The sequence below is a fragment of the Macaca fascicularis genome, chromosome 1, assembly GCF_037993035.2.
Source record: "Macaca fascicularis isolate 582-1 chromosome 1, T2T-MFA8v1.1".
NCBI classification, from domain to species: domain Eukaryota; kingdom Metazoa; phylum Chordata; class Mammalia; order Primates; family Cercopithecidae; genus Macaca; species Macaca fascicularis.
The window spans coordinates 192,251,997-192,273,947 of NC_088375.1; the positions used below are offsets into that span (position 1 = coordinate 192,251,997).

Sequence of the window (21,951 nt, forward strand, 5' to 3'; positions counted from 1 at the left end):
TTAAGAAAAATGTGGCACATATACACCATGGAATACTATGCAGCCATAAAAAAGGATGAGTTTGAGTCCTTTGTAGGGACTTGGATGCAGCTGGAATCCATCATTCTTAGCAAACTATCACAAGAACAGAAAACCAAACACCGCATGTTCTCACTCATAGGTGGGAACTGAACAATGAGATCACTCGGACTCAGGAAGGGGAACATCACACACCGGGGCCTATCATGGGGAGGGGGTAGGGGGGAGGGATTGCATTGGGAGTTATACCTGATGTAAATGACGAGTTGATGGGTGCAGCACAGCAACATGGCACAAGTATACATATGTAACAAACCTGCACGTTATGCACATGTACCCTACAACTTAAAGTATAATAATAATAAATAAATTAAAAAAATAATAATTGTACTTTTTTTAAAATTGTACATTTAAAAATAACTAAAGAAACAGACCAGTTGCAGCAGCTCACGCCTGTAATCCCAGCACTTTAGGAGGGTGAGGCAGGAGAATCGCTTGAGCACACAGGTTTGAGACCAGCCTGGGCAACATAGTAAGACCTTGACTCTACAAAAATAAACAAAATTAGACTTGGGCGCGGTGGCTCAAGCCTGTATTCCCAGAACTTTGGGAGGCCAGGGTGGGCAGATCACAAGGTCAGGAGATAGAGACCATCCTGGCTCACACAGTGAAATCCTGTCTCTATTAAAAATACAAAAAATTAGCCGGGCGTGGTGGCAGGTGCCTGTAGTCCCAGCTACTCCAGAGGCTGAGGCAGAAGAATGGCATGAACCCAGGAGGTGGAGCTTGAAGTGAGCACAGATCACACCACTGCACTCCAGCCTGGGCAACACAGTGAGACTCCGTCTCAAAAAATAAAGTAAAATAAAATAAAAATAAAAATAAAATAAAATAAAATAAAATAAACACAATTAGCCAGGTGTGGTGGCACAAGCCTGTAGTCCCAGCTACTGTGGAGGCTGAAGTGGAAGGATCACTTGAGCCTGGGAGGTCAAGGCTGCAGTGAGCTGAGATTGTGCCACTGCACTCCCAGCCTGGGCAACAAAGCAAGACCCTGAAAAAAAAAAAAAAGAAAGAAAGAAAGAAAAAAGAAAAGAAAAAGAAAGAAAAACCGAAAGAATATAATCATATTCTTTGTAACGCAAATGCTTGAGAGGATGAGTACCCATTCTCCATGATGTGATTATTACTCATTGCATGCCTGTATCAAAACATCTCAAGTACTACATAAATATCCATACCTACTATGTACCTATACAAATTAAAAATACAATTTTTGTTTAAAAATCCACTTGTAACTTCTGCTAATCAGATTGTATATTCAGGGCAACTTGAATCTATGCTCCTAGGTTGCAATCCCTAAGCCTGGATCAAATAAACTCTCTACTTATATTAATTTTGCCTCAGCTTCTTCCCTTTAGGTTGACAATGACCACCTCATGAAGCTTTCAAAAAAGCCTGAAAGGACTGGGTTTGGGGGACTTCCGAATAGCTGAACACAGGTTCCTGGAGGGTGGTGCACCCAGAGAGGGCATAGAAGCTCCAAGCACCTTCATGGGAAGGGACGCTCTGTTCATCTCTTCCACCTGGCCGTTCATCTGTATCATTTGTAATATCCTTTGTAATAGATGGATAACATAAGTAAGTCTTTCCTTGAGATCTGTGAGCTGTGTGCCTTTTTCCTTAGCTGATTTTAATCTATATCCTTTCACTGTAATAAACCATAACCATAGCTGTTTTTCTGAGTTTTGCACTTCATTCTAGGGAGTCATCAAACCTGAGGGGAGTCTTGGAGATTCCTGACAGACAAGTTACTTTTTTTTTTTTTTGCCCCTCATATTGTCCCACATCCTTTGAATAACTGTGCTCTGCCTGATTTATTTGAGATCTTGAGCCACAGAGGTCTGTAGGTATTTCCCCACACTCTTGTTTGAACTTCCCTGCAGGCAGCTCTTCCTCAAATATTGTAGTTCAAGGTTACTGGTGTTTTCTAGTTTTATAAAAACTTTTTTATTTCATTTTATTTTAGGTTTGGGGGTACATGTGAAGGTTGATTACACAGGTAAAAACATGTCACAGAGGTTTATTGCACATACTATTTCATCACCCAGGTATTGAGCCCAGTACCCAATAGTTCTTTTCTACTCCTCTCTCTCTTCCCCTACTCCTCAAGCAGACCTCAGTATCTCTTGTTTCCCTCTTTGTGTTCATAGGTTTTTATCATTTAGCTCCCGAAAAGTTATTTAAAAGAAGTTATTCTAAAGAGAAGAATCTGACCCCAGAGCCTATGATCTTTCCATCATACCCTACTGCTATAATACTAACAAAGGTAGGCAAACAGATATCCCTGATTTCTCCTGATGAGATACACTTCATTTTGTACAACCAGATGGGATTGGAAGAACAATGCTAATTTTATTTAAACTGGTATGGAAGAACTACTCCAAGGGAATCCTATATCCTTATAAGTTGAAGAAAACTAAAATATTTCACTCCAAAGTATATTTCCTTGACATATTTCAAGATACCTATTCAGAATGACTGGAAATACAAGAATAGTTGAAAAGTTGTCTTTTGTGGGAGCAGGCGGATGGGGGGGGCGGGGATTTGCATCTATAGAGAATATGTTCAGACAGGCTTTCTCTAAGGGCCTTCCTTCCCTTGTCAGATCTAGGAAAGATTAACTGAGAGCCTGAAACCTTTAAAGGTGTGAAAGCAATATTGACCATCTATTCTCTCTGAGGGTTGCTATAATACCTGGGAGGTTTCATCTATATAACAAGACCACCTTTGCTAGGCAGGCCTTCTCTTCTCCCCTTCCCATAACTGTTTTGCCATGATCTAAGCCTCCATTCTTTCTGTAATCTCAAGATGGTGTATAAGCTTCTATACCTCATTGGAGACTGGGGTAATCTTTCTGTGGTTCTCCCCCATGCACATTAATAGATTTGCATACTGTTTCTCCTATTTATCTGCCTTTTGTTGGTTGATTTTTCAGTGAACTTTCAGAGGGTAAAGGAGAAGTTTTCCCTTGGACCCTGCAAAGTTATGTCTTACTCTTAAATGTCGTTTTGCAAGACTCCTCCATTTTCCAAAATAGTCCTCCTCTTTCTCCTATTTGCTAAGTGTACATAAAAGAATCATTTTGCATGTTTTTCCCGAAAGAGATTAATTTAGTCAGATACCAAATTGAGCAGTTTGGCTTCCTGTAGGCCAGAGGCATGTATACAAAGCTAGATATAGCTTGCTTGTCAGTGTATGCGGGAGTGACTGACTGCTGGGGTTGTACCCAATCCAATTTCTCCTTCTTCTACATTATATACCCCAATTATTTTTTGCTGGGCACTGGTTTACTCAGCATAGGAACTACATTTTCTGGCTTTCCTTTCATTTATATGAGGCCATGTAAGTGAGTTCTGGCCAACAGAATATTACTCAGCATAGGATGAGTTATTGCAGTTAGATGAGTCCATGTAAGTAAATTCTGGCCAACAGAATGTGAATGGAAGTAGTGTGCCTTAAAGGAAAATGGAATGCCCTTGCCTTCCCCTCTTTCTTTCTTACTGGCTGAAATGTGGGTATGGTAGTGAATTACTTTGAACTATGTGGATAAGGGCAACATGTTACAGATGTTGAAGCAATAACAAGATAGAGGGAGCCTAGGCTTTTGACCCATTGAGCCACCATCAGCACCTGCTACATAATATGAGGCACATACTTTTGCAGACTATGTTCATAATTACTACAGCTGTGACTTAGATTCTTTACAAGGAGGTATTCTTTACAAAAAGGTACACTTCATAACTGTTCTCATTCTCCTTTTTACTGGGAACGTTTGGTAAAAGATATCACTGGTTTTCGGCCAGGCGCGATGGCTCACGCTTGTAATCCCAGCACTTTGGGAGGCCGAAGCAGGTGGATCACCTGAGGTCGGGAGTTCTAGACCAGCCTGACCAACATGGAGAAATCCTGTCTCTACTAAAAATACAAAATTAGCTGGGCGTGGTGCTGCATGCCTGTAATTCCAGCTACTTGGGAGGCTGAGGCAGAAGAATCGCTTGAACTTGGGAGGCGGAGGTTGTGGTGAGCTGAGATGGCACCATTGCACTCCAGTCTGGGCAACAAGAGCAAAACTCCTTCTCAAAAAAAAAAAAAAAGATATCACTGGTTTTCAACATCCTCCAGTCTATAGCTTCAGAGACGTAAGATCCAGCAGTGTACCTGCCATCCTCTGGGTTTCCCAGCTGTTCACAGTTGCTCTGATGTTTTGACATCATTTATAATACAACATGTACTTCTGAAACTGTTTTTGCAAAAATTATAACTGAAGAAATTATGATAGTGAAAGAGATCTGACCTAAATAACTCCATCTTGCTTCTAACCTCCAAGCTGTTCTTGTTCATTCCTAGTGTAGGCCCAACTAACTTTGGGAGAAACTTAGTTTATATTTTAACTTCAAAACAAACTTGGTAACAGCCCTTTCCCAAAACAAACTCCCTTCTTGCCTGGGGACTAGACTGCCTTTGCAGGACTAACAAATTAGCCTCAAGATTAGAAATTATGGTTTAGGAGTCACTGTTGTAAACCTGAGATCAGTGCTCGAGATATTTTGCAGATCCTGTGTTGAGGTGCACCAGCTGATGCCACCTAGATGGATAAATTGGATCATGTGGTCTTGTGGCTCCCACCCAGGAACTGACTCAGTGCAAGAGGACAGCTTCAACTTTCTGTGATTTAATCTTCGACCTGATCAGTCAACACTCCCTGCTTTCTAACCCCCAACCGACCAAATTATCCTTAAAAACCCAATCATCAAATTTTCGGGGAGATTTATTTGAGTAATAAAACTCTGGTCTCCCATACAGCTGACTCTGCATGAATTAATCTCTTTCTGTCTTGCAATTCCCCTGTCTTGATTATCATCAGCTCTGTCTAGGCAGTGGGCAAGTAGAACCCCATTGGGTGTTACACTTCTGGAATTTCTTTCACCTATCCTGTACTGGAATATTAAAACCCAAGTCTCTAACTTCTCATGCCACACGGCTACTCTCTTATTCTGCCATTTGGGTTATTAAAAAAATAAATTTATTCCTTAAATTTTTTTTGGTAGAAACGAGATCTCACTCTGTTCCCTAGGCTGGTCTCGAACTCCTAGGTTCAAGTGATCCTTCTGTCTTGGCCTCTGAAAGTGCTGGGATTACAGGCGTGAGCCACCATGCCAGGCCAATTTGTTATTTAAAATAATTAATTACAGAAAGTTTGGGAAAATCCCCAACTCCCAAGATGACCAGTACTATGATATTGCATTTCCTTCTAATTCCTTTTATAAGTATCTTTTGTTTAAACATTGTCTACATCAAAATGTTTATTGTATGCTCTTTTCACTTACTACATTATAAGCATTTTCCCACATTGTTATCTAATATTCACAGCCATCATCCTTTACAGCTGTATTATGTCCTATTAAGTGACTATATTATACTTCACCTAATTATTCCCCTATTATTTGATATTAAGGGTACTCTCTGTAGTGTTATACACGGTTTGGAAAGCATGTTGATGCAGTACAGCTGGTGAGAACTTAGAGCTTCCCTTGTCATTGCTGGCAATGTGTCACAACTATTGGTTCAGTCTGAAGTTCTGTTGCCTACCTTGCCCGAAGAATATGTAGATTTTCTATGCTTGTTTTTGGCTTTGTTAACTATTAATTTTATGAGGTGGCACAATATTTACATTTTAAAATTTAGGAACAACTTTTAGCTTGTGTTTAAATAAAAGCAGGTTGTCTATACTTTGATTTGAAAAAAGCAAGGGAATTGTTTCTCTGGAAAAGTGGTAGAGAAAATGTAAAAAATAACCATTGTCTGTGAAAGTCGGGACTGGGATCAGGGAAATGAAAACAAAAATAAATGTAGAGTTTCAATAATTCTTTCAATTTTCTTTCCTAAATATAGTTTTCAACCTCGGATGCACATTAGAATCACACAAGGATGCTTTTAGAAAAGTGTTGATCCACAGACCCTATGCCCAAAGGTTTTTTTTTTTTTTATGAGTATTTTAATTCAGTTTCAGAAAAAAAGGGTACATGACTTTGATGAGAAAGCACAAAATTAAGAGGCTTTTCTGGAAATCCAAGAAAAAGAAATAACCATTAATATGTTCAATAATTTTCTGGATCTTCTTCTTGTGTCAAAAGCAGCTGCTCCAAGAACTAACTAGCCCTCTTTATCTCCCTCTAACTGGGACAGACTAATTCCCCTCCACCCCCACCTCTCTTCTTTCAATAACACTGCATAGGTGTTAATGGCCTGGGCTCTCACCAATGAACAGAATTGTCCTTTAAGCCAGCAACCCACAGGCAGTGGCACCCAAAGCCTCACCCTCAGTCCCCAGGGCAGAAGCCACAGAGCTGGCATTGTTTCCACTGTCTCAGGAAGAAGGAGCCAAAAGCTGACCCTCAGCACAAATCAAAGCCCAATATGGAGACAGAATAACTGCTTCTAGGCCGAGAGTTGGCAAGCTGTGGGCAAAAAAGGGGAGTTTTTGCAGCCACCGCATCTTTAGAAACAAGGGGAAAACTAGACCCTTTTCCACTATTACGGTCTACAAGGTACTCTACTGCTCCAAGGGGATCTGAAAGTACAAAAGGATCTGAACAAATAAGGAGAACTTTTCCCAGGCTGGAGATAAGAATGAAAAACAGAAAGATGGATGAATGTAATAAGGTGTAGGAAGATGATGCTGGGAACCTCCGTTCTTCACATGGCTGCCAGCCCCATAGAGGACAACACAGTAAGAACCAGGACAACCACTCCAGACTGGTATAGCTGGGGAATCTTCAGGCCTTTTCCTAGGTCCCACATCAAATGTCGGATCCCATTCTAGGTATGATACATGAGAGGGAAGACAAGTGCAGACTTAGCTGTGTGGATCAGTGCTAGCCCCAGACACAGGGACTTCACGAGTTCCAAATAAGACTCAAAGTTCCCAGGGAGTAACAGGGCTGACATGCCAAAAAGAGAGACCCCTGCACTCAAAGCAATACCAGTGCCACGGTGGCAGATGGACATCGCCATGGGAAGAGACCAGCTGTAGATAGTGATGTGGGGAGATACAGGACGGTTTGAACCTATATTCTTATTCCAGAACTGCTCCATCTCTTCTTTGGCCATGGTTCCCAAAGGAACAGCATTTCTGATACAGAGCTGTGGGCTAAAGTGGGCTTGGAGGCAATGATGACCAACATGTCTCAGCAAGAGCACAGCCATCTGGGGTTCCAGTCTGGACGGAAGTCATGCCCAAAGGTTTTCATTTTATTCATCTATGTTGGAGCCCAGGCATGTGCAGTGGGGTCAGAATCCACCACCCTAAAAGGCTGTGTACAAATAATGTGGAAAAACATTCAGCCTCACTAGCCATCAAAGAAATTCAAAATAGGTCGGGTGTGGTGGCTCACGCCTGTAATCCCAGCACTTTGGGAGGCCAAGGCGAGTGGATCATCTGAGGTCAGTAGTTTCAGACCAGCCTGGCCAACATGGCGAAACCCTGTCTTTACTAAAAATACAAAAATTAGCCGGGCGTGGTGGCACACGCCTGTAGTCCCAGCTACTTGGGAGGCTGAGGCAGGAGAATCACTTGAACCCACGAGGCGGAGGTTGCAGTGAGCCGAGATCGTGCCACTGCACTCCAGCCTGGATGACAGAGCGAGTCTCCATCTCAAAAACAAACAAACAACAACAACAACAAAAAAGAAATTCAAAATAAAATGACAAGTGACTAATTTCTGTCTATAAGTGTACTTAAAAATAATAGAATATGTTGAACAAAGAAGTCAGACACAAAAGAGTATGAAGCTGCCCCAACAAGGTTGACAGGAAGTACATGCTGGGTTCTGGACAGCAATATAATTATGATAAAGCATTAATCGGGCTTCACTTTGGTCCACTTCCTTGTTGCTAAAAGTCACACAGCATTAGATACTGATCATTTGCATCCCCATTGTTCCTATAGACAGGACCTCTAACATTAGAATCCCAGCAGGGATTATAGGAAGCTGAGGCAGGTGGATCATTTGAGATCAGGAGCTCAAGACCAGCCTAGCCAACATGGTGAAACCCCATCTCTATTAAAAATATAAAAATTAGCCAGGCAGTAATGGCACGCGCCTGTAATCCCAGCTACTCGGGAGGTTGAGGCAGGAGAATCGCTTGAGCCTGAGAGGTGGAGGTTGTGATAAGCCAAGATGAGGCCACTGCGGTCCAGAGTCTGGGCAAGAGAGTGAGATCCTGTCTCAACAAACAAACAAACAAACAAACAAACAAACAAACGGAATTGCTTAAGATGTTTTTCAGAAACAGATTCCAGCAACCAGTTTGAAGACCCCCAGAGAGGAACAGCATCAGTATAATATAGCTTCTTCATCTCCCTGTCCCATGACTTCACCCTGGACTCTTTGACCTGTTAACCATCTTCACATTTTGGCCCAATCCAAAACCCTTAAAAACCCTGACCCAAAGTTCCTCAAGGAGATGGGTTTGAGGTTTCCTCCCATCTCTTCATTTGATGACTCTACGATTAAACCTCTTTCTCTGCTGCAACCCAATGGCTTGGTGTATTGACTTGCTGTGTGCATTGGGCAACAAACCTATTATGGTTACAATTACATGTAATGTAATTCCATTTAGAAGAAATTCCAGGACAGGCAGAAATCAGAACAGTGGCAACTTGGAGGAAGGTGGGAAAAGCAGTAGATGCAGATCAACTGCAAACAGGTTATAGAGGACTTTAAGGGACAGTGGAAATATTCTGTATCTTTTTTTTTGAGATGGAGTCTTACTGTGTCATTCAGGCTGGGGTGCAGTGGCATGATCTTGGCTCACTGCAATATCTGCCTCCTGGGCTCAAGTGGTCCTCCTGCCTCAGCCTCCCAAGTAGCTGGGACCACAGATGTGCACCACCATGCCTTGCTAATTTTTGTATTTTTGGTAGAGACAGGGTTTCACCATCTTGCCTGGCCTGGCCTTGAACTCCTGAGCTGAAGCAATCTGCCCACCTCAGCCTCCCAAAGTGTTGGGATTACAGGCGTAAGTCACTGCGCCTGGCCCTGTTCTGTATCTTCATTGGGGTGGTGGTAATATGGACACAAACATTTGTCAAAACTTATCCAATTGTATATTAAAAAATCTTTGCATATATTATATGCAAATTATATCTCAAACAAAGAATATTGGGGAAAATTTCATCAGAACCTCTGTCCCCCATCAATACTAGACTCAATGCTAACGAGGATGTGGTAAAATTGCTACTCTTACATAATGAAGGCAGAAAAATTTGGTAGCGTCAGAGGCATTTGAACCAGAGCAACTCCATCTTGACTAAGGGTTGGGTAAAATGAGAATGAGACCTGCTGGGCTGCGTTCTCATGAGGTTAGGCATTCTTTTTAGTCTCGCTTTGTCGCCCAGGCTGGAGTGCAGTGGTGCGATCTCGACTCACTGCAAGCTCCGCCTCCCCGGTTCACACCATTCTCCTGCCAGGAGCTCGCCACCACGCCCGGCTAATTTTTTGTATGTTTAATAGAGACGAGGTTTCACTGTGTTAGCCAGGATGGTCTTGATCTCCTGACCTCGCGATCCGCCGGCCCCGGCCTCTCAAAGTGTTGGGATTACAGGCGTGAGCCACCACGCCTGGCTGAGGTTAGGCATTCTTAAATCACAGGATGAGATAGGAAGTTGGCACAAGATACAGGTCACAGAGATCCTAGTGATAAAACAGGATACAGTAAAGAAGCCAGTCAAAACCCGCCAAAACCAAGATGGCAATGAAAGTGACCTCTGGTCGTCCTCACGCCTCATTATATGCTAATTATAATGTATTAGCATGATAAAAGACACTTCCATCAGCTCCATGACAGTTTACTAATGCCATGGCAACATCTGGAAATTACCCTATATAGACTAAAAAAAAGAGGAACCCTCAGTTCTGGTAAATTCCTGTCCCCTTCACAGAAAGCACATGAATAATCCACCCCATATTTATAATCAAGAAATAACCATAAAAATAGCCAGCCAGCAGCCCTCGGGGCAGCTCTGTCTATAGAGTAGACATTCTTTTATTTCTTTACTCTCTTAGTAAGTTTGCTTTTCCTTTACTGTTTAGACTCGCCCTGAATTCTTTCTTGCATGATTTCCAAGAACCCTCAATTGGGGTCTGGGTTCAGGACCCCTTTCCAGTAATAGTAGGATACTTCGGAATGTTTGTCAACACATTTTAAGATCTATAGTTCTATAAAAATAAATTTAAAAATGAAAAATATAATACCAAAATGATTTTTTTCCAGCATTGTTTTGAATAAAAATATTCAACCATCAGACTAGTGAGTAATTCTTAACCAAATTAGGATTATGTTGTGAGAGTTAATTCCAGCAGGTCTAGGATTAACCTAAACTGTTTTGCTAAAGTGCCTGTTTGGCACTGACTGTTGGTCAAGCATATTACAGAGGGAAACAGAAAGATTAAAATAGTGTGTGGCTTCATAACCTCAGGTCCAAGTTGTTTCATGGCAGTTTGTATCAGTTTATCAGCATTGTTTTTTGATAACAGTGATAATGATGATTTGCACCTGGTCTCGTTGAGACCCCCAAGAAATCTTTGCTCTTGAAGCAGGTTACATGGCAGGAATATGCTTATGTGAACAACAGAATATAAAAAGTATTTAATAAAATCTCAGCTGAGACTTGGTTTTTTACCAGGGCTCCCTGGTTGTGAGGTGGTCAATGCACACATGAGTGGTTCCTGATCTCAGAGAGGAAGTACATCCAGCCACGGCCCTTACAGAGGGAACACCATTGCAGCTGCTGCCTGACTTCTCTGGACCCCTTGCTGTGAAACACACATGGGCTCTAACGCATATTCTTCCTCTAATGCTGTTTCTATATTATACCCTATTCCTGAAATAAGGTATACATTTGTTAGCACTGTAATTTTAGGTTCTGTTAGTCTGTTAGCAGTTGTACCCTGTTTAACTGCTGCTGTTAGTGCAAGGACATATCAACTTCATGAAATATTAAGTTATATGGAAATAGCAAATTTGAAGACTATAGCAACAAAGCACAATGCTTATCAGATGATATTAAGAGAAAGACAGTATAAAACTTTTATAAAAGCTATGATAATAAAACCATAAAATTATGTTTATTGACAAGACACTAGGAATGAACTTGGGAGAATGTCTGCATAAGTTTTGTTTCATTCAAAAATTTTATACTGATCATAGCTGAGAGGTGTGCCATAAATAATTATGAAAAAAATATTGCACTGGGCACAGTGGCTTACGCCTGCCTATAATCCCAGCATTTTGGGAGGCCAAGGAAGGAGGATCACTTGAGGCCAGAAATTTGAGACCAGCCTGGCCAACATAGTGAGACCCCTGTCTCTATAAATAAAAATTAAAAAGTGAGCTGGGTGTGGCTGCACGTGACTGCAGTCCCATCCACTCAGGAGACTGAGGTGGGAGGATCACTTGAGCCCAGGAGGTTGAGGCTGCAGTGAGTTGTGATCGTGCCACTACACTTCAGCCTGGGTGACAGAGTGAGATACTATCTGAAAAAAGAATTTGTTTTTTTGCAATGTTGTTTCATTATATGTAAAATGAAAAAAAAATTAACTGCCTAAAAGCCAAATGTCATTTTACCTTTGGACAATGGTATTAGACTGATATACATATATGTATATATGTATGTATGTATAGAAAGAGAGAGTATTTAAGTATCATATATGTCACAGATATATCATTATATATAACACCTATATGATATACATATTACTAATATTCTGTGTCAATTCTCTAAAATAAAAAAAGCTCTTTAAATGAGGAGAGGGTGGTTCAGGCTGAGGAAAGTGTGTGAGGTGAAAAAAGTGTGAACGCAAGTGAGAAGGGTGTATTTGGGGAAAAACAAGTTCAATATCATCAAAGCTCAATGAATGGTAATTCCCTTCTCCTTCCCTCTCTTGAGAAGAAATTAGGCCCCACATCCCTAGGAAAAGCCCTATGGATAGCACTTTTGGAAACAGGAATTTTATTATGGCCCTCTTGAAAGGCTGCTTCAGTGAGCAGCGCACTATTTAGCCCTAGAGCTGGTTCAGCAAGAAAAAAACTACTCTACATAGTTTTCTTCCAAAGAGAACTTGTCTTTGTTTACCTCACATGGACATTAAGCAGCTTCAATAATCGCAAATATTCTTCACGTAGAGCTTCCTTCTCTTGCTGTAGCTTAGACAGCTTCTCTGACAATTCTTGGTTGCTTTTGACATCCTGAAAAACATTGTAAAATAATGAGAACTCTGACCTGACAAAGGTATGATATTGAAGAAATGAAAAGTCTTTCTGGTTTAAAAAAAAAAAAAAAAAGCTTATAGTCACTCCAGCTTCTGAGATCATAGTAGCTTCATGGGATTCCTGTACTTCCAGATTTTCTGAAAGTCAGCAACTATTTCCCTTGCCTTTTGCTTCCCCAGCCTTCTCAATAATTTTGTAAGCATCTAATTCCCTTTATTAAAAATCTTCCAAGGCCGGGCGTGGTGGCTCACACCCATAATCCCTGTATTTTGGGAGGCTGAGGCAGGCATATCGCTTGAGCTCAGGAGTTTGAGACCAGGCCGGGCAGTATGGTAAAACCCTATGTCTACAAAAAAATATAAAAATGTGCCAGGTGTGGTGGTGTGTGCCTGTAGTCCCAGCTACTTGGGAGGCTGAAATAGGAGGATGGCTTGAGTCTAGGAGGCAGATGTTGCAGTGAGCTGAGATCACGCCACCACACTCCAGCCTGGGTGACAGAGCCAGACCCTGTCTCAAAACAAAACAAAACAAAAAAAAACTAAAACATCTCCCAGCTTAAAGTATATAAAGTGAAAGCTGTTCTCTTGAATTGATTAACTGTGATAAAGTATTTGGTTCTAGAAGTCACTACAGTGATGAGAAACCCCAAGTTAGGAATTTGGGATTGGTTATCTGACCTGGCTAGCTTTGAAGGTGATATAATCTTGTCACGAGTTCTAGCAAAAGAATCCATGGCAAAAGAATTGATTATCACTTATAGTTGCTGGTAATGAAGTACTTTGGAAGACCACATGAGTGGTATGAAAAATGTTATGATGGAATTGAGGACTACAAGGATCGTGAGGTGGGCTAGCCACATCTGACCATGTTACTGAGCTTAGAAGAAAATGTCCAACTTGGGGATTTAATTACCAGAACAAGGCATTGTCTGAGAACCACAGACCTTCTATGAGTGTCCTAAAATAACTTCTCTCTTGTAGTCAGAAGACCAATATATCCAAAAACCAAATCCCAAATATCAAGTGGATTGCAGAATTACAGTACTAACTGATTTCACAGGCTTGCCAGGTCTCTTATGTGAGAAACAGGGCTGTGGGAATGCGTGGAAACCTGAGAATTGAGAATGAAGATGTCTGAGAGGACTCTAATGACATTGAACCCCCTGGACCTCCAAATTCCACAGTGCCTCTCTTGCCAGCACAAGTAGGCCCTCCTCTCCTAAGGAGATTAAGTTTGAAGATTCTGTAATGATTTCACCCAAGGCACTTACCTTGTAAGGGGATGCCTACTGTCCTCGAGGCCCACCTCTATACCACCACCACTTCTCATTGTCTCCAATCCTGTAACTATAGCTGGATCCCAGCACGCCATGGTGAGTTGGGGTTAAGTGTAGGGACTGACTTGGGGACTGCCATATTGAAAGAATGGCAAGATTTTGCCAACTTAAATTAGCAGAAACTCTAGGAGTATATGCAGGAATGTATTTGTAGGGAGTTACACTAGTCAGTGCCCCTAACCCTTGAACAACATGAGAGTTAGGGGCACTGACCCCCCACACATAATGGAAAATCTGAATTATGATTTTTTTGACTCCCTACCAAATTACTAATAGCCTACTGTTAACTAGAAGTCTTATCAACAACATAAGCAGTTAACACATATTTTGTATGTGTATCATGTATTATACTCTTGCAATAAAATAAGCCAGAGAAAATAAAATTTTATTAAGAAAATCATAAGGTAGAGAAAATATATTTACTATTCATTAAGTAGAAGTAGATCATCACAAAGTTTTTCATCCTCATTGTCTTCATGTTGAGTAGGCTGAGGAGGAGGAGAAGAGGAGGAATTGATCTTGTTATCTCAGGGGTGGCAGAGCTGGAAGAGGTGGAGAAGGTGGCAGGGAAGGCAGGAGAGGCAGGCACACTCAGTATGACTTTACAGAAATACACTGTAATTCGACTTTTTGGCTTTTTCATTTCCCTAAAAATATTTCTATATGGTACCAATCCTTCTTTCACTGTTTGTGTTAGTTTCAGTGCCTGTATCATATAGAAAGGTCCATACTGTAAAATAAGTCAAAAGCAATCTTGGATATTTGGAATCCTTCTGCCAGATTGTCTAAGGTCAATTTGTTTTCTAATACTGCTTTTTCTGTTTTCTTCCTCATCATGTGGCACTGGTTTGAAAGTGCTTATCTCCATCAAGTTGTCTTATTGTAATTCCTCCTCTGGGTGTGGTGTCTATTTGCTCTTAAATTTCTCCAAGATTCATATATTGAAACCTTGTACTCCCCACCTTTTTTTTTTTTTTTTTTTTTTTTAAACCATATCCACACTCTTTTTCATGATTTCCCTGATAGGCTCTGTTGTAAATACTGTGAAGTCATGCCCACATCAGGACACAGTACTCTCCAGCAGGAATTTGTTGTTTTGGGTTTGATGGTTTTCACGGCCTTTTCTATAACAATGATGGCATCTTCATGCCTGTCACTTGCCACACAAATAAACTAAAAATGACAAAAATAAAAACAAACAAACAAAAACAGTGATGGCATCTTCAATGGTGCAATCCTTCCAGACTTCTCTATCAGGTTTCTCTTCCATAGTTGACAATCCTTTCCATAGAGTACCCTGTGTAATGAGCCTTAAAGGCCCTTATGACCCCAGTCCAGGGGCTGAATTACAGACATGGTGTTTGAGGCTGAATTACAGACGTGGTAATGAGCCTTAAAGGGCCTTATGACCCCGGTCTAGAGGCTGAATTACAGACATGGTGTTTGGGGGCAAGTAGACCGCTTTAACATCTTTGGTGTTGAACTCATGTGGTTCTGGGTGGCCAGGGACATTTGTCCAACATCAAAAGAACCTTAAAAGGCAGTCCCTTGTTACCAAGGTACTTCTTGACTTCAGGCAGAAAGCATAGATGGAATCAATCTAGAAAACAAGTTCTTGTTGTCCAGACCTTCTTTTTATACAACCAAATGACTGACAGCTGTTGTTTACCTTTTCCCTTCAAGGCTTGGGGATCAGAAGCTTCATAGATAAGGGCAGTTCTGACAATAAACTCGACTGCATCTGCACAGAACAGTTGAGTCAGCCTTTCCCTTCCTGCCTTAAATCTGTGCTCACTTATTTTCCTTACTAATAAATGTCCTTTGTGACTTTTTTTTTCTTCCCAGAATAGGGCACTTTCACCTGCATTCAAAACCTGTTCAGCAGATATCCTATTTCCTCAATGATTTTCTTCCTTTCTTTTTTTTTTTTCTCAGAGACAAGTTCTTGCTATGTTGCTCAGGCCAATCTGGAACTCCTGGCCTCAAGTAATCCTCCTGCCTCAGCCTTCCAAAATGTTGGGATTACAGGAGTGAGCCACTGTGCCTGGTCACAATTATTTTCTTAATGGCATCTGGGAACTCACCTGCTGTCTCTCAGTCAGCAGAAACTGCATCTCCTGTTTTCTTGACATTTTTAAAGCTAAACCTCTTCCTAAAATTAACAAACCATCCTTTTTAAAGAGAAACCTCTTCCGAAAATTAACAAACCACCTTTTGCTGGCATTATTATTTTTTAGAGATGGGGTCTTTCTCTGTTGCCCAGGCCAGAGTACAAAGGTGCAATCATATCTCACTATAACCTCAAACTCCTGGTCTCAAGAGATCCTTCTACCTCAGCTTCCCTAGTAGCTGCTACTTTGCTAGCTTTAAATTCTCTAACTTTAAATTCTTCACTTTCCTTTTGGTTTAAATTGTCATATAATGACTTCTGTTTTTCTTGAGTCATATTAGAATCTATAGATATGTCTTTCTTATAGTAATCCTGCACCAACATAAAAGCTGCATTTTCAGTATGGATAAAAAGGTATTTCACAACAAATGCATGGTTTTTATGCCTGCTAGCATAGCTGCAGCAACAGCTTCATGAATTTTCTTTTCTTTTTTTTATAATGGTCCTCATGTTGGATTCATTTATCTTGAAATGTCGAGCAACCACAGTTGCAGACCTCATCTATGGTACCTATTAAGCAATTCAGCTTTTTATTGTAATGTCATAATTTTTCTTTGTTTCTTGGCAGCATTTCCGACATCACTAGTGGCTACTTTGTATGAGTCCCATGCTGTAATTTAAGGTTTATGGTATTGCACTACACACAGTGAAAAATACTTGAGACCCATGAGAGATCTCTTTTTAATTCAACACAAAATTTACTGCGAGAGGAGACTGCTCATGCAAAGAAGAATGATGTCACATGGCATTTTAAGAGGATACTTGCAACATGTGAACTCACTGCAGGCCAAGGCAGGTGGATCACTTGAGGTCAGGAGTTCGAGACCAGCCTGACCAACATGGTGAAACCTCACCTCTACTAAAAATACAAAAATTAGCCAGGTGTGATGGGCGGATGCCTGTAATCACAGCTACTAGGGAGTCTGAAATGGGAGAATCATTTGAACCCGGGAGGCGGAGGTTGCAGTGAGCCGAGAGTGCACCACTGCACTCCGGCTTGGCAACAGAGTGAAAATCTGTCTCAAAATAAATAAATAAATAAACTTACTGCAATACCAAAAGGTAGGGGCTATGAAATTATTACAGCAGTATAGTGTGTACTACAGTTAATTTTATGCAGTTATGATTTAATACTGTCTTTACATTTATTTACCTTTCTCTCAACTGCAAATGATGCTATGTATGGTCTATAAGTGTTTGTTTGTGTGTTTTCATAAATATTAACTTTATAATAGAGTTATGTATACTTAATGGTGGTAAAGATAAAATAGATAGTATCTACATATACGCTTTCACGACGTGTCTAACTTTTTCAATGTTTCTAAGCTATATGGTTCATCTGCAAGTTTTTTCAAATTCTGGCAAATCTTCAGAAACATTTCCAAAAGAATCTGCATACAAGTGAACCAACACAGTTGAAACCCATGTTGTTCATAGTCAACTGTAATGTTAAATAGGCTGAATTTATTAATATGAATGCACTTATTGGACATTCAGGATTTAATGTGTTAATTTGAACATCTAAGAGTGACCTTGGGCCAGATGCAGTAGCTCATGCTTGTAATTCCAGCATTTTGGGAGGCCAAGGCAGGTGGATCACTTGAGCTCAGGAGTTCAAGACCAGCCTGGGCAACATATTGAAACTCTGTCTCTACATGCAATAATAATAATAAAAAAAATAGCCAGGCATGGTTGCACGTGCCTGTAGTCCCAGCTACTTGGGAGGCTGAGGCAAGAGGATCACTTAAGTCCAGGCAGTTGAGACTGCAGTGAGCCATGATGGCACTACTGCACTCCAGCCTGGGCGACAGAGCGAGACACTTTCTAAAAAAAATAGTGACTTTGTTTGCTCTCTTGATTGACTGAAACTTGGACACAAAAGTGACTTATATTAAATGATATCAAGCTGCTAAATTTCTTTGGCATAAGGGAGAGAAAGGAATCCAAAAGTGTAAGCAGATGGGAAATTTGGAGTGGGTTTAAAGTTACTCTTCATAACCATGGGAATCCAAAAGATACTCCCCTCACCAAGGCTTTACCAAATAACACTGGTAAGAAAGCACCAAATTACTTGAAATGCTATATAATGCTAACCTATTGAGGATAATAGTGGAGGTGCTAACATCGAAATGGCTCCCTGATTTCAATGGGGATGATGGTACTACACAGTGTCAGAGGTCAAGCGGCAGTGCTTAACTTCCAGATACAAGGTAAGTATTATTAATGTTAGTAGGAAATTGGGCCAGAGATACAATCAAAGGGTTTGACCTATAGCTATCTTGTCATAGTTAATTGATGACAATGACTGTAGGACTAAAATATACAGGCAGCCAATTAAAGTCTTACTTGAAATGTATTTTCAAACAAAGAAGTAAGTAAATAAATAAATAAATAAACAGAACCCCCTAGGTCTGGTGAACAGGGGCCCAACTTAAATGACAAGAATGGAAAGTAATGGCCTCCTGTTGTTCAATCCCTAGGCCTGGGTCAGCCCACAGACGCAGAGTCCTTAGAATGATGGGAGTGCTAGGTTTTCTTCAGGAAAAACCCTGTGATATTGACACAAGTATGTGATCTTCTCCCACACATTCCCCAAAGAGGACCTGTAATCTCTTATCAAAGTGACCGGGCATTGGAGAGAGAGAATTATATAGACTTTTGGGGAACTGCAGTACAGTGATTCCGAGTCAACACTAATACCTTGGAACCCAAAACACCATTGAATTTCACAATTCAGAGTGTGGACCTTAAGGAAATGAGGTGAAAAATGGAGTTAATCACAGTGTATCTTAGGACACATCTGCAGTGATTCAATGGCTACTTGTATGTTTCTGAATCTCCTCAGTGGCTATTTCCCTAATTCTTTTTTTTTTTTTTTTTTTTTTTTTGAGACGGAGTCTCACGCTGTCGCCCAGGCTGGAGTGCAGTGGCGCGATCTCGGCTCACTGCAAGCTCCGCCTCCCGGGTTCCCGCCATTCTCCTGCCTCAGCCTCCTGAGTAGCTGGGACTACAGGCGCCCGCCACCGCGCCCGGCTAATTTTTTGTATTTTTAGTAGAGACGGGGTTTCACTGTGGTCTCGATCTCCTGACCTTGTGATCCGCCCGCCTCGGCCTCCCAAAGTGCTGGGATTACAGGCTTGAGCCACCGCGCCCGGCCTATTTCCCTAATTCTTGAATGTATAGTCAGAATAATCTGGAATAGCAGACTCTCCATACTGGCTTTCAATCTGAGGAGTGAGGGCTATTGATGGAAGAAAAGGCCAAGTGCTTGGAGTTGCCTCTTTAGATTCTGGAATCAACATACACCACATTTGTTCCTTCAACTCATTTAATTTAATTTAATTTTTTAAGAGACAGAATCTCACTCTCAAATGCCTTTCTAAAATTAACAAACCATTCCTTGCTGGCATTATTATTTTTTAGAGCTTGGGTCTTGTTCTGTTGCCCATGTGGGGGTGCAGTGGTATAATCACAGCTCAGTGCAGCTTCAAATTCCTAGGCTCGAGTGATCCTCCCGCCTCAGCCTCCCAAGTAGCTAGGACTACAGGCATGTACCACCCAGCTAATTAAAAAAAAAAATTGGAGAGACAGGGTCTTACTATGTTGCTCAGGCTGGTCTCGAACTTCTGGCCTCAAGCAATCCTTCCACCTCAGCCTCCTAAAGTCCTAGAATAACAGGTGTGAGCCACCATGCGTGTCCCTTCGACCCATTTATTAAGTGAGGGCTACAAGTTTTTAGTAGTGTCCAAAGCAAGACATTTTTCTTGCTTCCAAGTTTTGGCAGTTATGAATAAAGCTGCTATAAACATCTGTATGCAGGGTTTTGGGTAGGCATAACTTTTTCAACTCCTTTGGGTAAATACTAAGGAGCATGGTTGCTGGATCATATGGTGAGAGTACATTTAGTTTTGTGAAAAACCAGCAAACTGTCTTCCAAAGTGACAGTGCCATTCTGCATTCCCACCAGCAATAAATGAGTGCAAGGATATTGCTTCATATGCTTGCCAGCATTTGGTGTTGTCAGTGCTCTGGATTTTGGTTCATTCTAATAGGTATGTAGTCGTATCTCATTGTTGTTTTAATTTGCATGTCCTTGAGGACATATGATGCGGACGTTTCCCATATTTCCAGTTTACTGACAGCATTTATAGTGAATGGATGTTGGATTTTGTCAAATCCTTTTTATGCATTTGCCACGGTTTGAATGATGGTGTTCCCTCCAAAATTCCTGTTGAAACATAATTCCCAATGCAACAATATTAAGAGATACGGCCTTTGGGAGGTGATTAAGTCATGAGGGCTCTGATCTCATGAATGGAATTAGCATCCTTCTAAAAGGGCTCCCAGTTGAAGGGAGCCCCCTCTTACCCTTTTATCCTTTCCACTATGTGAAGACACAGAGTTCCTCCCCTCCAGAGGGTGCAGCAACAAAGTGCCATTTTGGAAGCAGAGAGCAGACATCATCAGACACCAATACTGCTGGCATCCCAATCTTAGACTTCCCAGCCTCTAGGACTGTAAGAAATAAATTTCTGTTGTTTATAAATTACCCAGCCTCAAGTATTTTGTTATAGCACATAAACAGACTAAGACAGCATCGATCGATAGAATCATGTGATTTTCCTTTTTAGCTTGTTGATGCAATGAATTATACACTTTATTTTCAAATGTTGAAGCAGTTTTGCATACCTGAGATAAATCACTTGATCATGGTGCATAATTCTTTGTATACATTGTTGGATTTGATTTGCTAATATTTTGTTGAGGATTTTTATATCTATGTGAGAGATACTGGTCTATACTTTTCTTGTAATGTCTTTGGTTTTGGTATGAAGGGAATTCCAGCCACATAGAATTAATTAGGGAGTATTCCCTCTGCTTCCATCTCCTAAAGAGACTATAGAGAATTGATTTAATTTATTTCTTAAATGTGTGGTAGAAATCACCAGTGAAACCATTTGGGCCTGTTGCTTTCTGTTTTAGAAGGTTAGTATATGGATTCAATTTCTTTAATAGATATAGTTCTATTCAGATTGTCTATTTCTTCTTGCGTGAATTTTGGTAGACTATGTCAAGGAATTGGTCCATTTTATTTAGGTTATCACATTTGTGGGCATAAAGTTGTTCATAATATTTATTGATGATTGCTCTAATGTTCGTGGCATCTGTAGTAATGTTCCCTCTTTCATTTCTATTATTTGTAATTTGTAATTTATGTCCTCTCTCCCTTTTTTTTTTTTTGTTAGCCTGGCTAGAGGCCTATTTTATTTATCTTTTCAAAGAACCGGTTTTTAGTTTCGTTGTTCTATTGAGTTTCCATTTAAATTTCATTGATTTCTTTAAAATTTTTTTTACACAAACATCACCATGTTAGATAATTTCATTGATTTCTCCTCTAATTTTTTTTTTTCTGCTTACTTTGGATTTAATTTGCTCTTCTTTTTGTAATTTTCTAAGGTCGAAACTTAGATAATTGATTTTAGATCTTTTTTTTCTCTTCTGTATATTTTCAAATACTCTGTCTTGAGCTCACTGATTCTTCTGCTTTATCCATTCTGCTGTCAACAGCCTTCAGTCCATTTTTCAGTTCAGCAATTGCATTTCTCACAGTTCTAGGATTTCTGTTCGATTTTTAATAATTTCAATATATTTGTTGAATTTATCTGATGAATTTCTGAATTTCTTTTCTGTGTTATCTTGGAATTCACTGAATTTCCTTAAAACTGCCATTTTGAATTCTTGATCCAAAACCTCACACATCGCCATCTTGTTAGGGCTGGTCACTGTCTCCTTGCTTTGTCTGTTTGGGGAGGTCATGGTTTCCTGTTTGCTGTTGTTCTTTTGGGCTTACATCTTTGTCTTCACATTGAAGGATTAGTTATTTATTCCAGTCTTTGCTGACTGGCTTCTTTTGGTCTTTCTAGGGTATGTTTGCTTAGAGGTTCTTTGAAGTTCACCTGTTGAATCCCCTTTACCCTAGGTCACTGCCTCCTTTTCAGGACTGGATGGGTGCCTTAAGCCAAGGTTTGCCTCAGTTCTCCAAAGCATGTAGAGTGCTGCCCATCCTGGATTGTGGTTGGGGGTGTCCCAA

General features: G+C 40.6%; 1 protein-coding gene, 2 long non-coding RNA genes and 1 pseudogene across 42 annotated transcripts in view; 2 read left to right on the plus strand and 2 right to left on the minus strand.

Annotated features, from left to right (window-relative positions):
* Positions 1-21,951, minus strand: part of CCDC30 (coiled-coil domain containing 30) — a 191,327-nt gene that overhangs the window by 34,197 nt on the left and 135,179 nt on the right. For all 40 annotated transcript variants that reach the window (XM_074010293.1, XM_074010326.1, XM_074010242.1 and 37 more), the window contains one exon: positions 12,218-12,330. In XM_074010293.1, the coding sequence (XP_073866394.1) occupies positions 12,218-12,330 (113 nt within the window). The remainder of the gene's footprint in view (positions 1-12,217; positions 12,331-21,951) is intronic.
* LOC135968250 (uncharacterized) overlaps positions 1-21,951 on the plus strand; it is a 142,082-nt gene that overhangs the window by 24,393 nt on the left and 95,738 nt on the right. The gene's annotated exons all lie outside the window — the stretch shown is intronic.
* Positions 2,232-6,167, plus strand: LOC141408244 (uncharacterized). Its single transcript, XR_012421611.1, has 2 exons — positions 2,232-2,347; positions 5,974-6,167. It is a non-coding gene; the product is annotated as an uncharacterized lncRNA (long non-coding RNA).
* Positions 6,701-7,417, minus strand: LOC141408240 (succinate dehydrogenase cytochrome b560 subunit, mitochondrial pseudogene; annotated as a pseudogene).